At 57.7% G+C, this 21,020-nt stretch overlaps 2 protein-coding genes across 2 annotated transcripts; both read right to left on the reverse strand.

The window, feature by feature from the left end:
• Positions 1–1,418: 1,418 nt before the first annotated feature.
• On the reverse strand, positions 1,419–11,796 carry ARFGAP2 (ADP ribosylation factor GTPase activating protein 2). The gene is made up of 16 exons (XM_044259210.1): positions 11,654–11,796; positions 11,365–11,483; positions 10,719–10,791; positions 10,071–10,202; positions 9,903–9,983; positions 8,997–9,078; positions 8,689–8,745; positions 7,567–7,619; positions 6,971–7,107; positions 6,742–6,873; positions 4,931–5,059; positions 4,717–4,851; positions 3,601–3,727; positions 3,343–3,436; positions 3,105–3,223; positions 1,419–2,655 (listed from the first exon to the last, which is right to left on the reverse strand). The coding sequence occupies exons 1-16, from the start codon at positions 11,723–11,725 to the stop codon at positions 2,635–2,637; spliced, it is 1,563 nt and encodes a 520-aa protein (XP_044115145.1). The 5' UTR covers positions 11,726–11,796; the 3' UTR covers positions 1,419–2,634.
• Positions 11,797–12,450: 654 nt separating this feature from the next.
• Positions 12,451–20,222, reverse strand: PACSIN3 (protein kinase C and casein kinase substrate in neurons 3). Its single transcript, XM_044259212.1, has 11 exons — positions 20,145–20,222; positions 17,135–17,208; positions 16,787–16,876; positions 16,472–16,628; positions 15,490–15,725; positions 15,235–15,390; positions 14,493–14,668; positions 14,228–14,348; positions 13,932–14,068; positions 13,395–13,516; positions 12,451–12,984 (listed from the first exon to the last, which is right to left on the reverse strand). Exons 3-11 carry the CDS (start codon positions 16,838–16,840, stop codon positions 12,869–12,871), a joined length of 1,275 nt encoding a protein of 424 aa, XP_044115147.1. The 5' UTR covers positions 16,841–16,876; positions 17,135–17,208; positions 20,145–20,222; the 3' UTR covers positions 12,451–12,868.
• Between the last annotated feature and the right edge of the window lie 798 nt (positions 20,223–21,020).

The raw sequence follows: 21,020 nt of genomic DNA on the forward strand, positions 1-21,020 counted from the left end.
GTGGTGAATCTAAAGCCACTAGACTGGGGAGGGGGTGAAGGGAAGGCGCGAGTTTGCACTTTTGGTGCCGAGTCCCGGCTCTTCTGGCAGGACTGGGAGGTGGGGGCCGGAGGGCCACTCAAGCCTGGACACCAGCATCAGATAACGAGCCAAGAGGGACTCCCCTCCTGCACAGGCCAGCAACCTTTCAAAGGTGCTCCCAGCTGGAATGGGCCTTCAGAAAACAAGTTCAGGGGGTTCAAGGCCAGGTTCCCGTAACTCTGAAGACCCTGGCCTCTGCAGTTAGCACTGCAGAGTCTTCTAGCCAGAGTTTCCTTAAAATGTTTGCTAAGCCCCTGCTCAGGGTTGGGGATGCGGCTGTGAATGACAGGCCTGAGGAAGAGAAGCTTCCAGCCAAGACTGGAGGAAGGTAAAGACAGGTGGTCTTCAACTTCCTTGAATGGGCCAGGGATCGTCCAGAAAGTAAAAGCCACCCAGAGACCCAAGGAGAACAGGCTGCCTCCTAGGATGGGGGTCACCACACTGGGCACACACATTCTCCTGGTCTCCTCTCTGCCCAGACCAGCCCCCCCCCCCAAGACAGTTTCAGGAACTGGCTCCCCAAGGCCTGCAGAGCCAGGCCGGGACTGGGAACTCCCCAGGCCCACCATCAACTCCAGCTGCCGGCTGACTGACAGCGGTATGGAGATCCTGGTGGGCATCAGAATCACCTGGGGGAGCTGGTTTATGATACAAGTGACCAAGTTCTGGCTTGGGGTGGCGGGGGCAGGCACAGAAATCTGGATTATCAACACTCCAGGTGATTGCAGAGCTGGAAGGCCCAGACCCGTACTTTGGAAATAGAGGGCTTAAAGCGCATGGCCCCTCTTTTCTAATCCTGTCTCCCAGATCAATGGTTTACCCCTGTACCCTGAGGACCCCTAAGGTAGCAGATATACTCCAGGGAACTCTACTGGGGGAACAGATTACCAAGATTGGGAGTTCTACACACACATACATTCTTTTCTTCCTAGATTTAAAAGGGTTCCCATTAAGGCTGGAGATTTCATTCGTCTTTAAACTCCCCTGAGAAACACACCCCAGTCAAGCCTGCTGTTGGGGTGTGGTGCGGGGCTGCTCGGCTGCTCGGCTGCCCACAGCAGTACGGCTCACTGGAGGAGTCAAAGGGCCAACTAATACCAGCTCTTTCCTCCGCGTGCAACAGGGTGGTGAGGTCGAGGCTGCACTGGACCTCGCGGCAGCACAGGGCCGAGAAGCCAGGGGCCTTTGGTTTTCAGAGAAGAGACAAGCTGGAGGCCCCGGAGAGCATGCCCTCCGCTTCGGCACCATCGCCCTACCCATGTCGGTGGGAGCCCAGAGAGTGAGCCAGGGGCCTGCACTGGGCAGGGAGACGGGATCCAGAAAGGACACGACTTCACTCAGACCAAGAGCGGCCCAGGGCCCTGCCAAGGATTTATTTGACACCACTCTGTTTCAATACAAACAGTCCAGAAAGAAAATCAAGTCCCTTTGGGGGAGGGGGCAAGGGAAGAATGGTCTGTGTGGCTTAGGAGCCCATCCCCCGTCCCCCAGCGGGCAGGGTGGGCCCAAACACGCAGCACAGCAGGGGGAGAGGGCACCGGGGATGACAGAGTGCATGGCCAGGGGACAAGGCCTGCAATTCTTCGGTGCCTCATGCTCTCACTGGGGGGGTGCTGCCCAGGCCCCCCTTAAGACCAGGATGATACAGAAGAAAGCTGAGCCCCCAAAGCCTGTTTCTGTCCCTCATGCCCTCTGCTTCCTTGGCCAGCATTACGCTCACAGCACCCGGAGCAGGGCACAGGGCAGATGAGACCCAGCATGGCCACCAAGCAGGGGAAGAAGGGACAGAAGGGCCTGTGCTCCACACCGGGTGGGATGGAAGGACTCCGAGACACTCAGGAGAAGAATCCCTCAAGTGATCACTGTAAAAAGGGGTGGTGAGACAGGACACGACCACTCGGGCCTCCAGTCTGACCCCAAGTAAAACCTTTAGGTACTGGGTCAAGTTTCTAGCCCTTAATAAAGCCCGGACGAAGGTCCTTCCCCTCCCCTGCCATCTCCTGGCAGCAGAAGAGGCCACTGGAGCAGCAAGAGCAGCAAGTCCAGAGCCTCCCTCCCCTGGGGGCTGGTCCACAGCAGAACTCTTTCTAGACCTGCCCACGGGTTCCAGAGGAGGAGGGCCAAACGCCGGACAACCTGGAAGGATCCTAGAGCTGGCAAAAAAGCCTTATACGTCTCACTTTCCCTACTTGGGGAAGGGATGGACCCAGCAGAAGCTCGCCTGAGGGAACTCCTCCCCTCGCTCCCAGTGTGGCCAGACAAGGGAGCAGCAGCTTGGTTGGGGGGTGGGGGGGGCAGGATCAAAGGACAGTGTCTAGCACATGGGCCAGGGGTGTGAGGGGAGGAGAATTACAGGGCTCAGTCTACAGGCAGAGGTCAAGGCTGGAACTGCCCATCCCCCCCTCACCCGAGATACTCAAAAGCCACCCAACTCACACACAACACATAAAGTAACAATTCCTCCCCAGCTTCCACAAGGCAAGCACCCCTGGTCTTGGAATCATGGGGGTTTTGCAGCTATTGCCACCAGATGCTTGAGCCGTGGCGCCTGGATCAGTAGGAACCATAGCGATCCTGGACATGGGGGAAGAAGAAAACAAAGTCCAAGCCCCTCACTGGCCGCAGCACCCCCACCACTCTGGCAGGACTGGGGTACCCGGGGAATCGGGCTCCAATCTCACTACGGCAGAGAGAGTTTTATATTTTACTGTGACTCAGGAAAGGGGCTGTGGCCAGATCCCAAGGGGGAAGCCCTGCCTGATCTTGAAGCTGGGGAGGAAGGAGAAAGAAGGGGAAGGTGACAAGGCCGGAGAAATCAGTGCAGGCACAGCATCCTCTCAGGGAGCGGCCCAGGCCCGGTACCCAGCTCAAAGGAGAGAAGCTGCCCCTCCAGGAAAAGAAAAAACTTTTTCGGGCTCAGGAGCTGGCCAGCAGCAGTGTCTGAAAGTGGTAAAGGCCAACCTCCCAGGACGACTCTCTGCGGCTTTACCCTCCTGCCGCAGGCCAAAGAGCCCCAGCCTCACCTGCAAAGAGTTCATCACACCGTTGGCCAGCACGGCCATCTTCCCGGCCACAGACTTGACACCCTGCTTAAACTGGGCAATGTCCGCCGTGGGGAGCACGTTGCCCAAAGATACGCTACCTGTAAAGGCAAGGGAAAGAAGGGCTTAGAGCCCTGTGGGCAGCACTTCCCAGCCCACAGGCCCTTCCAGTCCTGCTCACGGGCCAGGCCCAGTGTGCACCTTACCCGTGCAGCCCTACCTGCTCCATGAGTCCCATCCACGTCCCCGAAGAGGTCAGAAGAGCTGATGGCACTGCTTCCTGAGAGCTGCTGGAGTCGAGACCGGGCTTCGTGCTGTGGTGAGGAAAGAGGAAGGCCTAGGGAATGTTTTGGCCAAAGACTCAAAAACCTCTTATCCGCCGCGGAGACCGCTCAGTGCTGCAGCCCAAAGCAACCGCAAGGAGGAAGCTCCCACCCCACCTGCTGCCTCCAGGCGCAGAACCGACAACTCCACTTACCTCAGCATCCACCTCCCTCCCGAAGAACATGTCCGATGAGATGGCTTTGGCTCCTGCAAATTTCTGGCGCGCTTCGCTGGACTCGAGGCCTGAACTCCGGCTTTCCACCTCCCTTCTGTTTGTGACCCTGTGGGGTGGGTGTGGGGTACCTCTGATCCTTCCCAGCACCATCGGAGCCCAGTCGTACTAATGCCATTACTAACAGAGACCGCAAACAGTGCCGGCGGCCTCCCGCGCTGCTCACTGTGGCCCCGCCTGGCTGTGGCCCTGGGACTCGTGGACCCTCTCTCCTAGACGAGATCCCTCTCTTCCCCACACCGAAGCCAGGGCACAAGAGAGCTTATGATGCCTCTGCCAGGCCGCACGGACATGCAGTTTAGAGGGAACTAGTCTTCTGCCCCAAACTTCTAGAGCGTCATCAAAGTCTAGGACATCAATACATCACTACTGCCAGTCTCCTCCAAATGACGACTGGCCTAACACTACGGTGACCATATGACCCTGTCCGCCTGAGTTTATACCTACTCTTCTGGCATTTTCACCCTCAAAAGCCTCCCAGTGTGGACATAAGTGTCTGGTCACTCCCATCTCCCGCCAACATGCACAGACCCTGGCCTAGGTGCTTTGTAAGTTTCGTTACATTTAATTCTTCCAGGGACCCTGTGAAGTCACTACTTATGTCCCTATTTTACAAATGATTTGCAGGCCATTCATCAGTTAAATCTTGCCCAGATTATAATAAGCTTAAAAAGAAAAAAGAAAAAAGAAAGTAACATGGTGACCAGAGACCCATAAATCCGGGTGGTCAGGATTAAAGCATAAAATCAGGACCCTCACACCAGAGAAACAGACCCTGAACTAAAGAAGCTGCTAAGCCTTCTGTGATGACAAAGCACAGCTCAAACCAAAGCCTGATTCCCGCACCACCTGACAGCCCCAGCCACAAGTGGCTAAACTTACTAATATTAAATTAAAAACCCAGCTCCTCAGCCGCACCAGCCGCGGGTGAAGAGCTCAGGAACCTCCCCCACCCCGCCACCTGGCAGAGAGCAGGTACACAGAACATTCCCGCCCCAGGAAAATCCTGCTGGACAGTGCTGCCCTAGTCCACTCCACCTTTCTGAAATAGGCCGGATGCTTGAGATGGTCACTTCTGGCTCCTTCTCCTCCATCCGGTCCATACCCCAGGCAGCATCTGTATCCCACCGGGAACTGAAACTTTCCCCCAAGGAGAAGGGGTTGTCCTTGTACCTGGTGAGTCAGAAGAGTGGCTTAGAAAAGTTTGATGAGGAACATGGTGGCCAAGTCTGCACCCCAACAACAGCCTTACTTCGGGGGTCCAGAGGCGAAAGTACCAACATCATCAAACAAGTCGAGCTGCGAGCGGGAGGATTTTGCACTCACGGGCGTTTCCTGTTCGATCACCTGCATCTCAGACAGCACCGAGTGAGAGACGGAGCTGTGGGGACAAGCAGAGCCGCCCAAGAGCAGCTGTGAGCAGCGGTGCACCACCGGAGAGTCCTCTCCCCGGGCCTGCGCCCCAGGCTGGGCCAGACCCCGCAGGGAGCGCTCGGGGCCGCGCGCAGCCAGAGGACACCCTTGACTGTCCGCAAGTCAGCTCTTCTCTCAAAGCAGGCCTTCCCTGGCAAAGGACTGTTCGTCCGCCTCTTACTTTAATGACGTGCATCAAACAGTAGTGCTCTCAGTCCTTAAAAACAACTCGAAAGGCTTGCTGCACCGTGGGCCACATCGTTTGCCAAGATTGACATGTCCACACGGAAAAGATGCACAAATGCCCCAGAACCAGGAAACAGAGTCTAATGGAATCAAAGGCGAATTCTAGACTTTCGATCTCCCTTAAAAACAGAATACTGGACAGCAATCCTGGCGATAGTGGGCTTGTGAGCTCCGCCAGTGGTCTGATTTACTGAAGTGCAGCACCGCCGTGCAGAATATTACTATGTCTTTCTACAGGTGAGAAAATGGACTCCGAGCGGCTCAGCAACTTGCCTAAAGCCCACACATCTCATAACTGGCACAACTAGATGCTGAACACAGAACTACTGATTCCAGATTCAGTATTTTGTGCCTTTATCCTCTTCTTCTCTGAAAGATGATAAGGCTGGCTATTTCTGCTTAATCTTTTCAGAGCACGTGCCAGCTGGATTTAAGTAACTCCATTTCCTTCCATGTGCTGCTTGTATAACACACAGCTAATCAGGGAAACATCACATTTTAAGCCCAGAAAGGACTTTAGTTCTCTTTTTTTTGCAATGCAATAGAATCTTTAACTTAAATCCAGACTACCCTACTTAAAACCCTACTGTACAACATTCATCTTCAGGGTTCTGCCAGCTGAAAGCTGTAGATATTTTGTAATGAGTTTAAGTGAAATTAATCCTTAAGATGCCTCTGTAGAGGAAGACACAGGAGGAGAGCGAGGCACCAAGAATTAGCACCACTCGCCCAATGCTGCCTCTTCCCCGGGAGACCGGACAGCAGCCCCAGGGCCCGGTGCTGTCCCACATTCTGGCTTTTAAGAGAGATCAAAAGTCTAGTGCCCCTGAAATCTCTAGATGCAAGCTCTTAGTGCAGAGCAAACAAAATGGGTAAGAGAACTGGTTTGCAGTCCTTGTTTTGTTTTTAAGAAAACCACAGCAACATAAGCCCAGTGGTCCTGAAACAGGAAGAATATCGTTGACGCAAAGAGCATTTGTCTAGGGGCATTTCTCGGTGTTATCGCGCCTGGCAGCAATGGTGTTTAGTGGACAAGGATTAGGGATGCTAAGAGCCTTGCAATTCTCAGGGAAGTCTTTAAAAATAAAGTCTTAAAAACTCTTAAAAAATAAGGAAACATCCCACCAAAGTGCTGTCAGTACCCCATTAAGCATCATCACCCTACCCTCTTGGGAGTATCGAAAAAGCACCCAATCCTATTTCTTTCATTTGACAAACACAATGAGCATAGACCTACTCTGTGACAAGCACTATACTAGGCACTTTCAGACAATTAGCAAAGCCATCTATCTGTTTAGCCTCGGGGAAGACTGAGCCTCAAAACCCAAACTGCTGGGAAGAATTCGCAGTGGCTCCCAGGAGAACGGTGACATTTCTCTGCCACACCCCAGAGCTAAGCCTCACCTGCGGGACACCAAGCCCATGCCCAACCTCTCTGCCTGTTCTCGCTTCTTCCCTTCCAGATTCTGTAGCTTCTTCTCCTCCTTCTTACGGTCAATTTGGAGCTCCTGGTAGGCCAGGCGCATAGAGGCAACCCTTGGGAGGAATAAACGTGTCAGAGGCCAGCTCACGTCCTGACCGTCCCACCCCCCACCCAATCCCCGTGAGCTGGGGCCGCTCGGGGAACGCTCACATGGACTCCTCGGCCTGCTTCTTGGCATCAGCTGCCTGCTGCTCACGGAGCTTCTCCGCCACCTGGGCCTGCCGCTCGATCTCACTGAAGCTCTGGCTGCTCACCTTCTGGGCCCCCAGGCCTTTCTTGGCACCCAGCTGGGAGGACAATGATAGGAAGGAGGCCTTGCCAACAACCACAACTCTTCTGCTCCCTCCCAAGCATGGGTCCTCTAGCCATACCACCAAAGGAAGCATTCCTTCTTAACAATTAGGGTGAAAAAACAGGGAGCCCAGCCAGCATGTTCAAGAAGGAGAACAGTGGCTCTGCTCGAGCTGGGCACAAGGTGGCTCTCCCTGTGCACTGCAGAGGCCTCAGGGCCTGCGAACAGCAGGTAATGCTGACCAGGACCGGTCTGTGCCAGGCCCCTGATGCACACAATCACACTGACTCTTCCCTGGGCCCCCTTAAAGAGAAGCATCTGGACAGCCCTTTCATAGGGCTCAGAAAAGTACGTCTGCCAAAGTCACAGAGCCAATAAGCGGCAGGGTCAGGGGTGCACCCAGGCTGTCTAGCACTAGCTCCTAACCACCACCACACAGCCTCTCTCCACCTACCCCTTTCTTAGCTCCAGCTGGCTTCTTCTTGCCAATGAGGGAGGTTCTCGGTTCTGTGTAAGAAAGAAGATGGGGCATGAGTGAAGACAAAGGGAGGTCAGAGGCGGCGGCTCTGTCCATACTGTGCAGCTTCTGGGCAAGAGCTTCTACAAAGAACTGCTTCAGGCAGAGGAAGGCAAGGCTGCTTGCCACCCACCAGCCCCAACCAATGGCGCTAGCAGAGTCCAAGCCAAGGACAGATAGACAAAGTTAGGCGAGGCTCCCAACTCCCAGCAGACTGAGATAAGAACCTAAACCCAAAGCACCAGAGACTGTCACAGTCCCTGGACCAACATGAGGGCTACTAGGCAGGGTTAGGCAGGCTGGTTAAATACCAGCCTCAGCTCCTACAGCAGGGAGCTGACATGCAAGGGGCTGGGCTCTCCAAGCAGCTGTTGGTTACCTCTGGCAGGAAGGGCCCCTTTAGGTGACAGACACATGGACTCTAGAGAGAAAGACTTATGACTAACAAGGGGTCCACCCCAGAGCCTCAATACAGCTCCTGAGCCCAGAGGCCAAAGTTCTCCACAGAGGCCTCTTAAGAGCCTCACTTCAGACCAAACCATGCCAGCCTTCACATGGGCTCAGTTTTAGTCATTTGCCAGGTTCCTGCCCCAACCCCCAACGATCAACAGAACCACCAAGGTCAGCAAACACTGTTCTAATGCTGAGCCAAAACTAAAGAACACTAAGGAAAGTAAAAAAAGAACCGAAAGGCCAGAGTTGCCTCCAGATGTGAGAGCTGCATGCCCATCCCATGAAACGGACCAGACAGGCCAACCTGCCCTCAGACTCCAGGGTTAGGTGTCCAGTCTCATACTGGCCTCCCCACACTTTGGCTAGACCCAGCTCCACATTCGGAGGCAGACCCCAGGCCTTGGCCACCAGCTACCCGCTTTATCAATTCAAAGTCCTTGCACCTAATGCCGCAGCCACAAACCCAGTCCCAGTCCCCACTCCCGAGAGGTCAGATGCTCAATCTCATGACCTCAGTCCACACGACCAGGCAAGAACAAACCTGAGAAGAGTCCTGGAGGCCCTCCCTCTCCCAGTCACCCCGCACCTGCCAGGCGGCATACTGACCCAGAGAGGCTTTGGGTGAGGTGCCAAGCAGGTCCATATTGGGGCCCTGTTCCGGCTCTGTGGATGCAATGGTGGGAGTCAGGTGTAAGGCACAAAGCTTGCGGTGACTTCCCCTTACAGGAGGTGACAGGGATGAGTAGGGAACGCCTACTACGTCCTCCAAGAGCCTGAGAAGAATCTTAACCCACCGAGAAACAAAGGAACACCCCCCGACACACATTCCAATCCTCTTGGTCTGATGTCCCCTTCCTAGGCCCAAGTTCTCTGCCAACGCCAGGGCACCTGGTTGAAATCTGGACTGAACTCACGTGCCAGGCTACTGATCTCTGCAGATGGGGCTAGCTGCTGCGTCTCTGCTGGGTCTGGGGCTGGTACTTTCCAGGCAGGGGGCTGAAAAACAAGCCAGATCACAGAAGCTTGAATGAGCCACTCCTCCTGACAAGGAGTGCCAAGAACCCATAGGTACCTTGTGGGGATGAGGCGCTCCTCAAGCCCATATGGAAAGAAGACTAGAGGCCAGTGAGTAAAAACTGCTGCTATTGCCAATGGCAGAAATTCACAGCTACCTCCAGCCTCCAGGACTCACTTAGAGCCAGAGTTCATTGCCCTAATTTCACAACAACTAACAACTATTGGGCACTTACCACCTGCCAAGCACAAGTCTAAAGGCCTTTCACATATAAATACACTTAATAAGGACAAACCCTATGCAGCAGATAGAGCTCTTTTAGAGTCGCAGGTTTTGACGGATTAAATGACTTAGCCACCATCCTAGAAATGCTAAGGAAAGGAGCAGGAAATCAAACTAAGAATCTGAATTCAGCACCCAATGCCAGTAGACAGGAAACCTCCTGCCACAGGTGGGCTGCTGGGAGGGAATCCTTTCATTGTCCCCAACCACAGTACCTTCCTTATGGAGGAAGAACCCAGGAAAAGTTGTCTGGAGCTCCCGACACCTCCTGAGCTTTCCAAAAGCTTGTTTTCCTCCCTATCCCAGTTTATAGGGGTCCATTCCTAAGGATGGGCACAGTGCACACCTACTTATAGGAGCAGGAAATGTCTGGGTCTACCCAGCAGTGGGCTGCAGACACTCCCTCCTGAGGTCTCATACCAAGTGAATGGACTCCATGCCACATGATCACAGAAGGCCTTGGCCTGGTAAGTAAGCCACCTGCCAGCAACAACCATGTGAAATATTCCTTGTGGGCACTCACTTGAGAGTGTTCCGTGAAGAAATCAGAGTCCTTCTTCTCCGGGGAGTGACTGGCAGCACTACTCATATTGTCTATCCAAAGCTAGAAGGAAGAGGACAGCCTTGAAACACAGGGCCCTGAATATTCCCACTCACCCCACTACCCTCGCCCTGAGGAACAGGCACTTACATCAGTGCCATGCCTCGCCAGGGCTGCACTCCCCAGCTGCCGGATCTTTTCCCGGTACATCTGGGCAGCTCGGCTATTGTATTTCGTGTTGGCATCACTGGCTGTACATCCATGTTGGCGGAAGAAAGCTGTCTGGAGAGCAGGGAAGAGAGGAGAGCATGCTACAGGTGATTCCCCAGAGCAAAAGAGGCCCCCCTTGTAATAGAGGGTTAATATTTACATATGATAAAATACACCCTACTGACACCAGCAGTTCTTCACAGAGGCAAAGATCCCCAGCAATGCCTGTGATAAAACAGCCTCCCATTCTCTGAGAGCGGACTGCACCTCAGCCCTCACTCGGCCCTGCCTGCAGACAGCATGCCATCCCCCCTGTGCCCATCCTTCATCCAGGCTCACGAGATCTGGATGACTGTGGAGGCCCCAACTACTCATTTAGCCTCTCCCCAAGAACATCTGTCCAGTTTAGTTTGAATCCGAAGCCCAGTTGAGAAAAACCAATTTCCAGGTTTAGAGAATAGTGTACAGTGTTGTTACAGACCAGAAAATCCTCTGAAAAGAGATAATGACAGGGCCTCCTAGGAAGACACTGTAAAGTTAGAACCCAAGCAGAAGAATGGGGGTGGGAAGAATGGTAAGAAGCTTTACCGCATTGGCATTTCCGCCGACCTGCATACACCTCAGCTGGAACCAGTTCCAGTTGGAATCCAACTCTGTGGACCTGTGTGCAAGGGCTGCATGTCACCCACCAGGAGATACCAGGAGACGCTTCCTGGCAGACACATACCTATCATCTGGCCTCGGGCTGCAGTAGGCGCCCAGGAAACATTAATCAGCCACCACCCTATTTCCTCCACTTTACCTGGTCCATGAAAGGTTTGCTCTTCAATTATCTAGTCAAAAGAGTAGTAATTATTGTCTAGATCCGAAAGGTGATCGAATTCTCAAGCGCTCAAGCTTGGATTTGGCTTTCCCCTTAAGGACATTCATAGTTCATGGTCTTGCTCCAGACATACTCGACCAAACTGATCAGCAACAAGATCAATGCAGCTAACTTTTCCCTGAAACTAATACTCGGAGTGTCAAGTTTAACAAACAGGAAAGAAGAAAATTTTAACCTATACGCGGACACAAGCCGCCTATGTGGCAAGGGGCCCACCCAGGCGGCTCCCTCCCGTGGGCAGCCACTGGACCCCTCCCTGGCCAAGCGGTCCAATCGAGGCAGCGACTCTCCCTTACTAAGCCCACAGCCCTGGCCGGCCAGGTAAGCACAGTAGCCGCAAGAAGACCCCACCTGATGAAGCTGAGATGGACGCCCAGGGAGCGGTGCACCCCGGAACAGTCAATGCACAAGAAAACACCATACGTGATGCTGGCCCAACTCGGATTCTTGGCGCCACAGTCGAAGCAGGCCTGGGTGGAGGAGGCGATGAGCCAATGGTTAAGGGCCCCGAGTGGAGGCCGGACGCAGACACGCCAGGTAAACAGCCCACGTCCGCCCCTCTCCCTCCCTCACGCCCCAGGGGAGACAGGAGAATCCCTCTCCGCTAGCGCCTGACCCCACGCGCCTCCCGCTCGCGCACCTTGTTGGTCGGAATTCCGCGAAGCCGCTTGAAAAGAGTCTGGATTTCTGTCTTGCTCGGTTCCGCCGCCATTTTCTCTCCTTCCCAGACACCAGCGCGACCGACGGGTCCTGTCCCGGGCCAATCCGCAGCGGGGAAGGCGGGGCACCGACGGGGAGCACACAGCGCCCTCGCCAGCCGGGGGTGGGGCGATCTGTCCAAGATCTGGACCAATGAGCAGCGGCGGAACCGGAGCGGAGCCGGCGGCCGCCGCCGACTCTACGATGGTCGCGGGACCCACGCCGCGCCACGCCGGGGCCAATCCGCAACCAGGGCGGAGCGACGGCTCGTCGGCGGACCCAAACCTCGCGCGACCGCCACCGGACGCCCTGCCACCCCCGGCAGGTGGCGCAACCTCCCAGAAGGCGAAGGCTGCGAGGCTGGGGGCAGGTGGCCAGGGGCCACGGCTGGGGCCAGTTCCCGATGCATGAGTAATGATTAACAGTACTACCCTGCACTCGGGATCTCACCGGCCAGAACGGGAAGACAAACGGGCCGGGCTCCTGTCCGGCCCAGAACTCAGTACCCAGCCTCCAACCTTGGCGGGCTCGCTCCAGGCCCAACCTTGAGTACCTCCCACCCCAGATTAAGGTCCCCAGAGCAGATACCAGCCAGAGCAGATACCAAGCTGGCAAACCTTTGCCCATGACACACCCTAGGCCCACAGACCTCCCTGCTCTGGGGTGCCTCTCTCCAGATGCTCTCTGCAGCCTGACAAAGGTGGACTATCAGAAAAGATGCACACAAGCCTGACGGTGTTGGGTTTTTTCTCCAAGTTTAATACACACTAGAACAAACCACAAAAGAGTGCCGCTAGCCCAGAACTACACTCACCCCAAGACCACCCCAGGAACCCCAAAACACTGAGACCAGGAACTGGGTCCACAGCTCCTGGGGAGACCCACCCATTCCTGGAGAGGCCCGGGCACTCCTGAGCCCTTCTGTGACCTCCTGACCTCCCCCATCTTCCCCTCAGCCTAGACACGGCCTTTCCCTACCAGTCCCTTTCTAGATGCAGGCCACTCCCCACCCTGGGCCCCAGGACTTCCTCCCTCCTCAATGGACAGAAGGGCAGCAAGGGGCACCATGGTCCAGGGCCTTCAGGTCCAGCTGTCCAAGAGAAGCAGGGCCCTGATGCAGGGTGGAGAAATGCTGCAGAAGGGCTGTCACGGGAGGTCAGGCCCCCACACACTCCACATAATTGGCCGGGTACAGACCAATGCGACCACTCTGCAGCTGGCCCTGGCACCAGCCCTGCTCATCCTCCTCGCTCATCTTCAGCAGCTCCTCCCCTGGGGAAAGGGGTTTCGTCATTGTCCATTGCCCTGGCCCAGCCCCGATCCTGCAACTGGGTCAAGGACTGAGGAGGGGGAGGAGGTAGTAGGAGAACGCAACTAGGAGAAGAGACATGCCTGAGGCAAAGAAAGGTCAAAGTCAGCAAGCACCCCACCCCAGACCCTGAATGCATCAAGCAGGCCCCAGCCGGTGACTTCCCCAGCCAGGGACTTTGCGAGACCAGTGAGGGCTCAGAGCAGACACTCTGACGCCTGGAGTCTGGACCCAGAGCAGCCTTGCAGAATCAGACAACTGGACTTGGGAAGCAGGCATCAGGCTTCCCTTTTCCACACCCCTGCTCAGGTTTTAAAGGAGTGGGGAGGGTGGCTGAAGCCTGGAAAGGAAGAGGAAAGGGGTCTCTGCGTACCTGCTCGGAAGCTCAGCTCATCAGCTTCCTGGCCAGCGTAGTCATAGAGTGCCCGCACCCGCACCCCGGTGGCAGCCTTCCGGGTGTTCTCCTCGTCCGACCACTCCTCATCCTGCCCACCACTACAGAGGGGAGACAGACAGTGGCAGGTTCAGGGCACAAGGACCACCATTAGTCAGAGAGTCTACGACCCAGGGCAAAGGGTCCCCCTCTGGAAGAACCCTGGGAAAGGCAGGTGGAAAAGAACTTAAAGATCCTGGTCTGACCTCTGCCACTTGTGCCCGTGAGCCTGGCACGCTTCCCGCCACCCAGGACTGACATGAGCACTAGATGAGCATGAAGGCAGGCACCGGCGGGTAAGGCTAAGCCACCATGAACACTGGCATCACGACAACTACTAAGCAGGGCCTGAGGTTCCTGGCACCAATTTGCAACCCAGTTCAGGTGTAAGGGGAATGAAGGGAAGGAGACAGAGGGCAAGAGGGCAGGACAGGGGCCCAACTCTTTCCTCCCCACAGCCAGGTTCCTGGCTCTCACCCTGGGGACCCCGGGGACTGGGGTGGGGGTGCAGCGCCATCTCTTGTGGGCACGATGCTGGTCAGAGTAACCTCATCAGGGCTCCGTCCACCCTTCTCCTTCCTGCTAATTGTCCTCTGTGTATCCAAGGACCACTCCTGTGGGGACAGTGCTGAGGGTCAGGCTGGGCTGCAGGCTGTGGTGGTAGCCAGAGCCATTCAGACCTTCACCTACCTCCTCCCGAGCCCCAGCCTCCCTCCTGAGGTCCAGGCTGAGCCCACTGCCCCTCCCAGCCTCGGGCAGCCCGGAACGCTGACCTCGAACTGCGGCCAGTTCATGGCCATGCCTGGCCCGTGGGTGCTGCGCCACCAGTGCAAATCCTCCTCATCGCTGACTGCCTCGATGCCCTGATGCAGGTCTCGGTGGAGTTCATGGAACCTGAGGCCCAAGGCACCACCTTAACCTGAGGAGCCTGGGGCCCCAGTACCCCCCTGAAACTCATCCCACCTGACCAGAGCCTGGGGGAGACAGAGCAGACCCAGCTGTACCCCCAGACCTCCAGGCTCCCCTCGCAGGCCACACCTCTCACTGCTGGAGAGGTCGAGGTGCTGGTGCAAGGTGAGCAGCATATCCTTGAAGAAGAGAAGCCGCTGGCGCTCGGCCGCCTGGCAGCTCTCAAAGGCCTGCTCCATGTCCTCCATGTAGCGCGGGGTGTAGCGATGCAGCTCCGCCAGTGTCTGCTCGTAGTGGCTTTTCATCTGCGTGGGGCAGGAGGGGCCTGGTGAGGACCAGACCTGCTTCCACTCGGGACACCACTCACATTTACGGAGCGCCGCCGGGAGCGAGACCCCGGGCTGGGCACCAGCAGCCATTAGGCCGCAGATCCAGCTCCGGCCCTCCAAGACCCCAGCAGCCGAACAGGCCAGGGGATACCTGGGCACAGCCACTTTAAGGGTCTGGGGAGTGAGGATGGAGGGTGAGATGAGGTCCACCTCGAGGAGCGAGGAACGGGGAGAAATCAGAACAGGCTTCATGGAGGAGGTGGAACCTGAGCAGAGGACAGGCAGAGCGGGAGGACAGAGCCCTCTAGCAGGGCAGACAATGTGAGAGCTTGTGGTTGGGGGCGGGCACAGCAGAAGGAACGGAGCTGGAAGGTCTCCTCAACCCTGAGACCCTCCCAACGCCTGAAACGGAACCACTTCTTTCCCAGGGAAAGCATCAGGTTTCTCTGGCTCCTCTTTTAAACAAGGGTCTGGAGAGCAGGTGGCCCATGACGATGAGGGCGGCAGAGTGTGGGGCCAGGGAGAGAGAGGTCTCCCGCTACCTTCTCGGCCTCCCTGGCGCAGCGTTCAACCCGCTCCTGCAGTTTGCGCAGCTGCTCCTGCGACACGGCGCTGTCGGCCTTCGCGTGGCTCTCCCGAGTCTGCGCCGTCTTCTCCTCCTTCCGTGCAGCATGGTAGCTCTTCTTGGAAGCCTCAACCTGGCACGCACGGCGACAAATGTGGACCCTGCGACGCCGAGCCCCGGCCCCCCCAGCCCAGGTGGGATTCAGGAAGGGACCGATCCCTCCCCGGCTCACCTCCTTCAGCCTCTTGAGCCAGGGCTTCTGGGCCTTGCGGAAGCCGTCCTCGGCAGCCCGGCTCTCGCGGAAGCCCCCCAGCACAGGCCGGTGGAAGGCCCCCCGCTGCCAGGCACGCACCCGCTCACTGTCCTGGCCCTGCAGCTTCTCCCGTACCTCCAGGTGCAGCGCGCTCAGCCTCTCTGCCGCGGTGAAGAAGGCATGCCAGGCCTTCTCCAGCGTGCCGTACTGGGGGCCTGCAGGGAGGGAGGGAGGGGCTGGGACCGGGCCAGGGACACAGCCAGAAACAAGCCTCCCCTCCAGCCCTCCACACCCCAGGGTGCTGCCGTGGGGGCCAGGCCCAGTGGGCGGGGTGTGAAGAGGAACAAGGAAGAGGTCAGCGGCTACTTGTGGATACAGGACATTTCGTGGAATCCTTATCCACCACCATGGAAACTGTTACAGTCAACATTTAATAGGCAAAAAGCAGCCCAGAAAAGTGAAGCTTATACCCAAAGCATTACAGCTACAAGTTAACGGCCCAAAACATTACAGCTGAGATGCAAACCCAACTCTGTGGCATGAACCACTCTATTGCCTCAGAGGGAAGAACGAGCTTGGTTAGGATGGAAAAATCCCCAGCTCCCGAGTGGAAGGCCTAGGTTCAAGTTTCAGCACTTTCTAGCTGTGTGACCTCAGGCAAGTCACTTAACCTCTCTGAACTTCTGGATTCCCCTCTAGAAAATGGGTAGTACAAGATCATCTCCACCACCGGGCTGTTAGAAGTATCAAAATAACTCACGACCATATTTTGCAAACTCTTAACAGCTAGGTTATTCTTAACAACTGCAAGAATAATCAGGAAGCTCTTCCCTCCTCAGCGGAAAGGCATACATGAAATCCTCAAATTTTCCGTAAAAGGTGCAAAAAAGAAGCTCCCTCGCCTTGTCTCCCATACCCTCAGCGGCCCTCTGCTCCTGGGGAGGCCCAAGTGCCGGCTCACCCTTTTCCACAGTGCTCCTCCACTTGCGGGCCCAATCAGCCAGCTGCTGGGCATAGACCTTCTCGATGCGGGCACGCTCCTGGAAGCAGCTGACCAAGTCCCCGCACAGCCGATGCCCGTCCTCCACCCGCTGCACGGTCCGCCTATAGTTGCCAGCCTGGGGCGGACAGGAGAAAGGCAGTGTCGCTGGGGAGAACCCCCCTCCAGGGCTGGGGCGACAGCTGGGCTCCTCCCCTGGACAGGTGGCTGAGCCCAGGCTGGCAGAGGGGGTGGGCATTTCAGTGCCACCTCCAATCCTAGGACCCAGCTGCTCACCTCCCAGAAACTGCCCTCCAGGGCCTCCCCTCCAGCGTCTTCCTCTGGAGCCATGGCGTCCCTGCAGCACGGAATGGTGGCGGATGGGTGCTGTGGAGGGCAGAGGGGTAAGCAGGGAAGCCAGATGTACACTTTTGGGGAGAGGAAAAGATCCTTTCCTATCCCTGGACTTAACGCCTCACGGCTATCCCCACCACCCAGGGAACTGTCAGAGCTAGGACTTCACAGGTGGGGGATCTGGAAGGTCCCGGGAGGGGCTGGGATAGGGGAAAGGGTGGCCCCTTCAAAGCTCTTCCTTGGGCCTCAAGTCTGCCCACCCCCTCCCCCACCCAGCCTCTTTCCACCTACCTGGGGCCTAGAGATCACTTTCGGGGGCCCAGATGTCCAACTCTCAAAGCTGCCACTGTGATTCTGCCTTGAAGCTGACGAAAGCAAGCCAAGGGGTGAGGGCAGGGACTTGGAGCGTCCAGGGCGGTGCCCAGCTCCCCCAATATAGCAACTGCTGTCAGAAACGCCAGACTCCAGCCAGGAGAATGCCAGGCGGGTCACACGATCCAGCTGGGGATCAGGCTCAGGCGGCAGGTGGGGGTGGATGGTGGGCAGAGGGCCCCACGGCCCCCCCTTCCCTGCTGCAGATGACAGGGGAGCATACCTGCCCATGCTGGGCCCCTCTGCCTTTCCCCGGACAACAAGACGACCCTTTACCAGACCAGGCCAAATCAGAGGGTGCCGGGCCACACTCCAGTGACTCCCTTTGCCCACAAAAGCAGACCGGGAGCCAGGAGGCCTGAGTCCGATCTTGGCCAAGAAGCTTGAACAAGTGCTTTTACTGTCATCTCCTAAGGAAGCCTCGGCTCCCGGGTGAGGTGGAAATTCTGCCTCCTGGTCTTCTGTGCCCGGGCTGGTCTCAGACTCAAACCACGTAATAAGCAACAAATGTGAGGGTCCTGACAGTCACAAAGGACATTCATCCTGTTCCACAGCATCCACTGAGGTCCCACAAACCTCCCTGGGGAATGAGTAGCTCAGCCCCGCCCTCAAAAAGCCCAGAATCTGGGGCAGCATGGGGGATTCCGACGGGCCACCAGCCAATTTTAAGAGTGTTCTCCAGAACCATAGAGGAGGGCAAGGCGGATTCCAACCCCAGAGCCGCCACCCCAGAGGCCAGAGAACACTGTGGCACGCGGCCACTCCCCTCCTGCCTCTTGGCAGTGGCTCAGCTGTCCCTACCCTAGCACTGACTCAAGACCCTAGAAGGAAACCGCTTCCTCCTCTGAGCAAGCCCAAGGGACACTGCCGGACCCAGGAGGGCAGAGTGTGTGCCCGCTGCCCCAAAGCAGGGCTCTGTCACACTCCTCCCCTCCTGACAAGCTGACAAGCCACTATCCACCCTTCCAAACTCAAACTGAAGCATCTTCTCCAGAGTGTCTCAGACCCCATTCCTCCACCGCCATTCACACAGCCCCTTGTGAGCCCTACGTCAGGCTAGATATTGTGTATTAAATTGGATCGTCACTGACGGGAGAGGATCTGTCCCCAGCCACTGACAGAGGGCGTCCCATCTGCGTTTCTTCAGACCCTGGAGCTGGTGGCTGAAGGAAGAAACATGACATCCCCCTAAGGACCAGGAGACCTGCTGGCTATAGCAACAGTGAGAAAGCTTGGCCTGGGTGGGATCCGGCCCTAAGCTAATAGGAGACAGAGCTCAGGCCTGCCTTGGAGGGGCCTGGGGACAGAGCAGGAGAGGGACAGAGGGGCTGGACCACCAGGGTCCTCAGCACTCCCCCCTTGCTTCCTCTCATGTCTGCCCCATTCACCCAGAAAGAACTTGCCAACCAGATGGAGGGAAACAGAGCCACAGCTATAAATCACAGGGCCTTCGGAGCTGTCCCAGTCAGGCATCCAGGGGCCTGGGCCCCCTGCCTGCTCCAGCCTCCAGGCTCGGGCTCCCGGGAGAGCTGACCCCCACCCGTTCCCTCTCTCTGGCCCCAGAACAGAGCAAGCTGTGTATGCAGGGCTGGCACTGCTCCCTCCGGCCTCCCAGAGCAAACACAAGCCGGAGTCCCAGGCACAGCCAGGCCCCACAGCCCTGGCGGGATCTAGTATGGGGGTGGGCCCTGTGTGCCATGAGGGGGCACCCTGTGCCTCCTGACTTCAGCAGAGACCCAGTCTGGTCTCCAGAATGCATCCTGCCACAGGCAAGAGCTCGGAAGGCAGAGAATGAATGCTTCCCAGCCCAGGTAGCCAGGACCTAGAGGATCTGCAGAAGTCTGCAGGGTGCTTGGCAGGGTCTCCTCAGAGTTGCGTGGGCCAAGGTAGAAGTCCTGAAACTCAGGGAAGACCCCACACTCCCTATCTAAGGCAGGTAGGTACCCACCCCCAACCTTCCAGAAGCTGGGGGCATGCCCTGGGAGGGAGCACGGCCATCCTGCCCAGCCCGTCCTCCTGAGTCACAGGCTGTGCCCAAGGGCTCCTGCCAGCAGCCCCTCCCCTCTGTCCGGTAGCCCGAGGATGCGGAGGCGCAGCTGGGGGCGGCCCATTGGTTCAGAGAGGGGTGCCTAGGCTAGAGTGGCTGGAAGCAGCAGCCAGAGCCGCCCCAGAGGGTGGGGGAAGGGGTGGCGCAGGGAAAGGGGAGGAGGCAGGGCCAGGGAGGGGCATAACAAAGGGGCACTTTTGGAAACCCGACCTGCCACCTGAGGTGCCTGCTCCCTGATGACGCACTCCAAACCCGGAGCCTCCACACCAAACTTCGGAGCCCAGTGGCGGCCCGTCTCTGGCCTCAACCCTTATGGACGGCGCCCTTCGACCAGCCCTCCTGCCGGCCCGGAGCTGCACAACTCGGAGCCGGTGGAGCCCACGCGGAGCGACCGGGCCAGGCCTAGCCATGGAGGCTCTAGGACTTCTTGGCCAAACTTGTTGAACTTGGTCTCGGCGGGGGTGGGGCCGGCCGGTCACCACTGAGGGGAGGGGGCGCACCCTGCCCGGGCCAGCCCGGCCGTGGACTCCAGAAGGTGACCCGGGGCAGCGGCCCAGGAATTAGGGCTTTTTGCAAAGAGCGAGGGGTCCCCGGGGCGTTTGGGGGCCTTTGAGGAGCCCTCGGAGATGGTGTGGCCCTCCAGCCCCGACGCCTCCCTCTCCTCCACCGGCCTGGGAAATCGCGGGGGGGCGCGGCGCCGCAGATGAGACACCCCCTCGGCTCGGGGGCAGCTCTTCCCGTCCTCGCGCGGAGTAGGGTAGCCGGGAGCTCCCAGGACGGGAGTCGGTCCCACTACAAACTTCAGGAGCCGAAGAAGAGGGCGGGATCGACTCGCAGCTCCCGCCGCCGCCTCCCCGCGGTTCCCGCCCGGGCAGCACTCACCGCGTCCTTCCTGGGCGTCTCGGCGGGTGGGGGTCCGGCCACGCTCCGGCCGGAGTCCTGCCGCTCCCGGGCCGGGGCCACCGCCTCCCGGAGCGCGCCCGGCCCTCCCCCGGGAAGCCCGGCCCCCGGCCCCGCCCTCTCCTCGCCGCTGCGGCCCCAACCCTACCCGCCAGAGGCTGGGGCGCGGGGGCTGCAGGCATCGCGGCGACCGGCGGCTCCCGGAGCACGGGCAGCTGGGTATCGGCTCCCACGAGAGAAGCGCCAGGCCTCGCTTCCCAGGGTGGCACCGCGCGGGCAAAGCGAGTCGGATTTCGGCTTTGCCCCTCCCGGCCTTTGCAGAGCCTGGGAGACAGACCCGTGGAAGCGGGAAGGGATCGGGCCTGCCCGGGTACCCCTTGGAGGGATGACTGGGGGCTACACTGCCTTAGTATTTCTTTGCTGGCCACATCTTTCTTACACGCTAGTTCTGTCGAGGCTCACAGTCACCACCTTTTAAGCATGAGGGTTCCCGTTGTACGGGTGCGGAAACTGAGGCCCACAGACCTTCAGCAGCTTGCAAAAGATCTATAGTCGGGCAAGACCTGGATTCCAGAACCGTGCCCTTTCCCTGCACAGCCCCGCCTGCCAATTTGAGGACTGCGTCTGACACACGGTGGAGGTGGGGCAAAAAGGCACGAGCTCCTCCCCCTCTGTGTTCTTAGTCCCAGATTTTGTACCACGATTTATTCTTAAATCCCTTCGGCCCTCCACTCCCCCCTTTTGTCAGTCACCAGCTTTGGTAGATTTTTCCAGATCGCCACGCTGCCACCCCTCCCTTAATAAGTCCCTTCTCTCTCACCGTCTTTGCCCCCACCCTGGGATTTTTCGCAGCCTGCC

Source organism: Neovison vison, chromosome 7 (assembly GCF_020171115.1).
Source record: "Neovison vison isolate M4711 chromosome 7, ASM_NN_V1, whole genome shotgun sequence".
NCBI classification, from domain to species: domain Eukaryota; kingdom Metazoa; phylum Chordata; class Mammalia; order Carnivora; family Mustelidae; genus Neogale; species Neogale vison.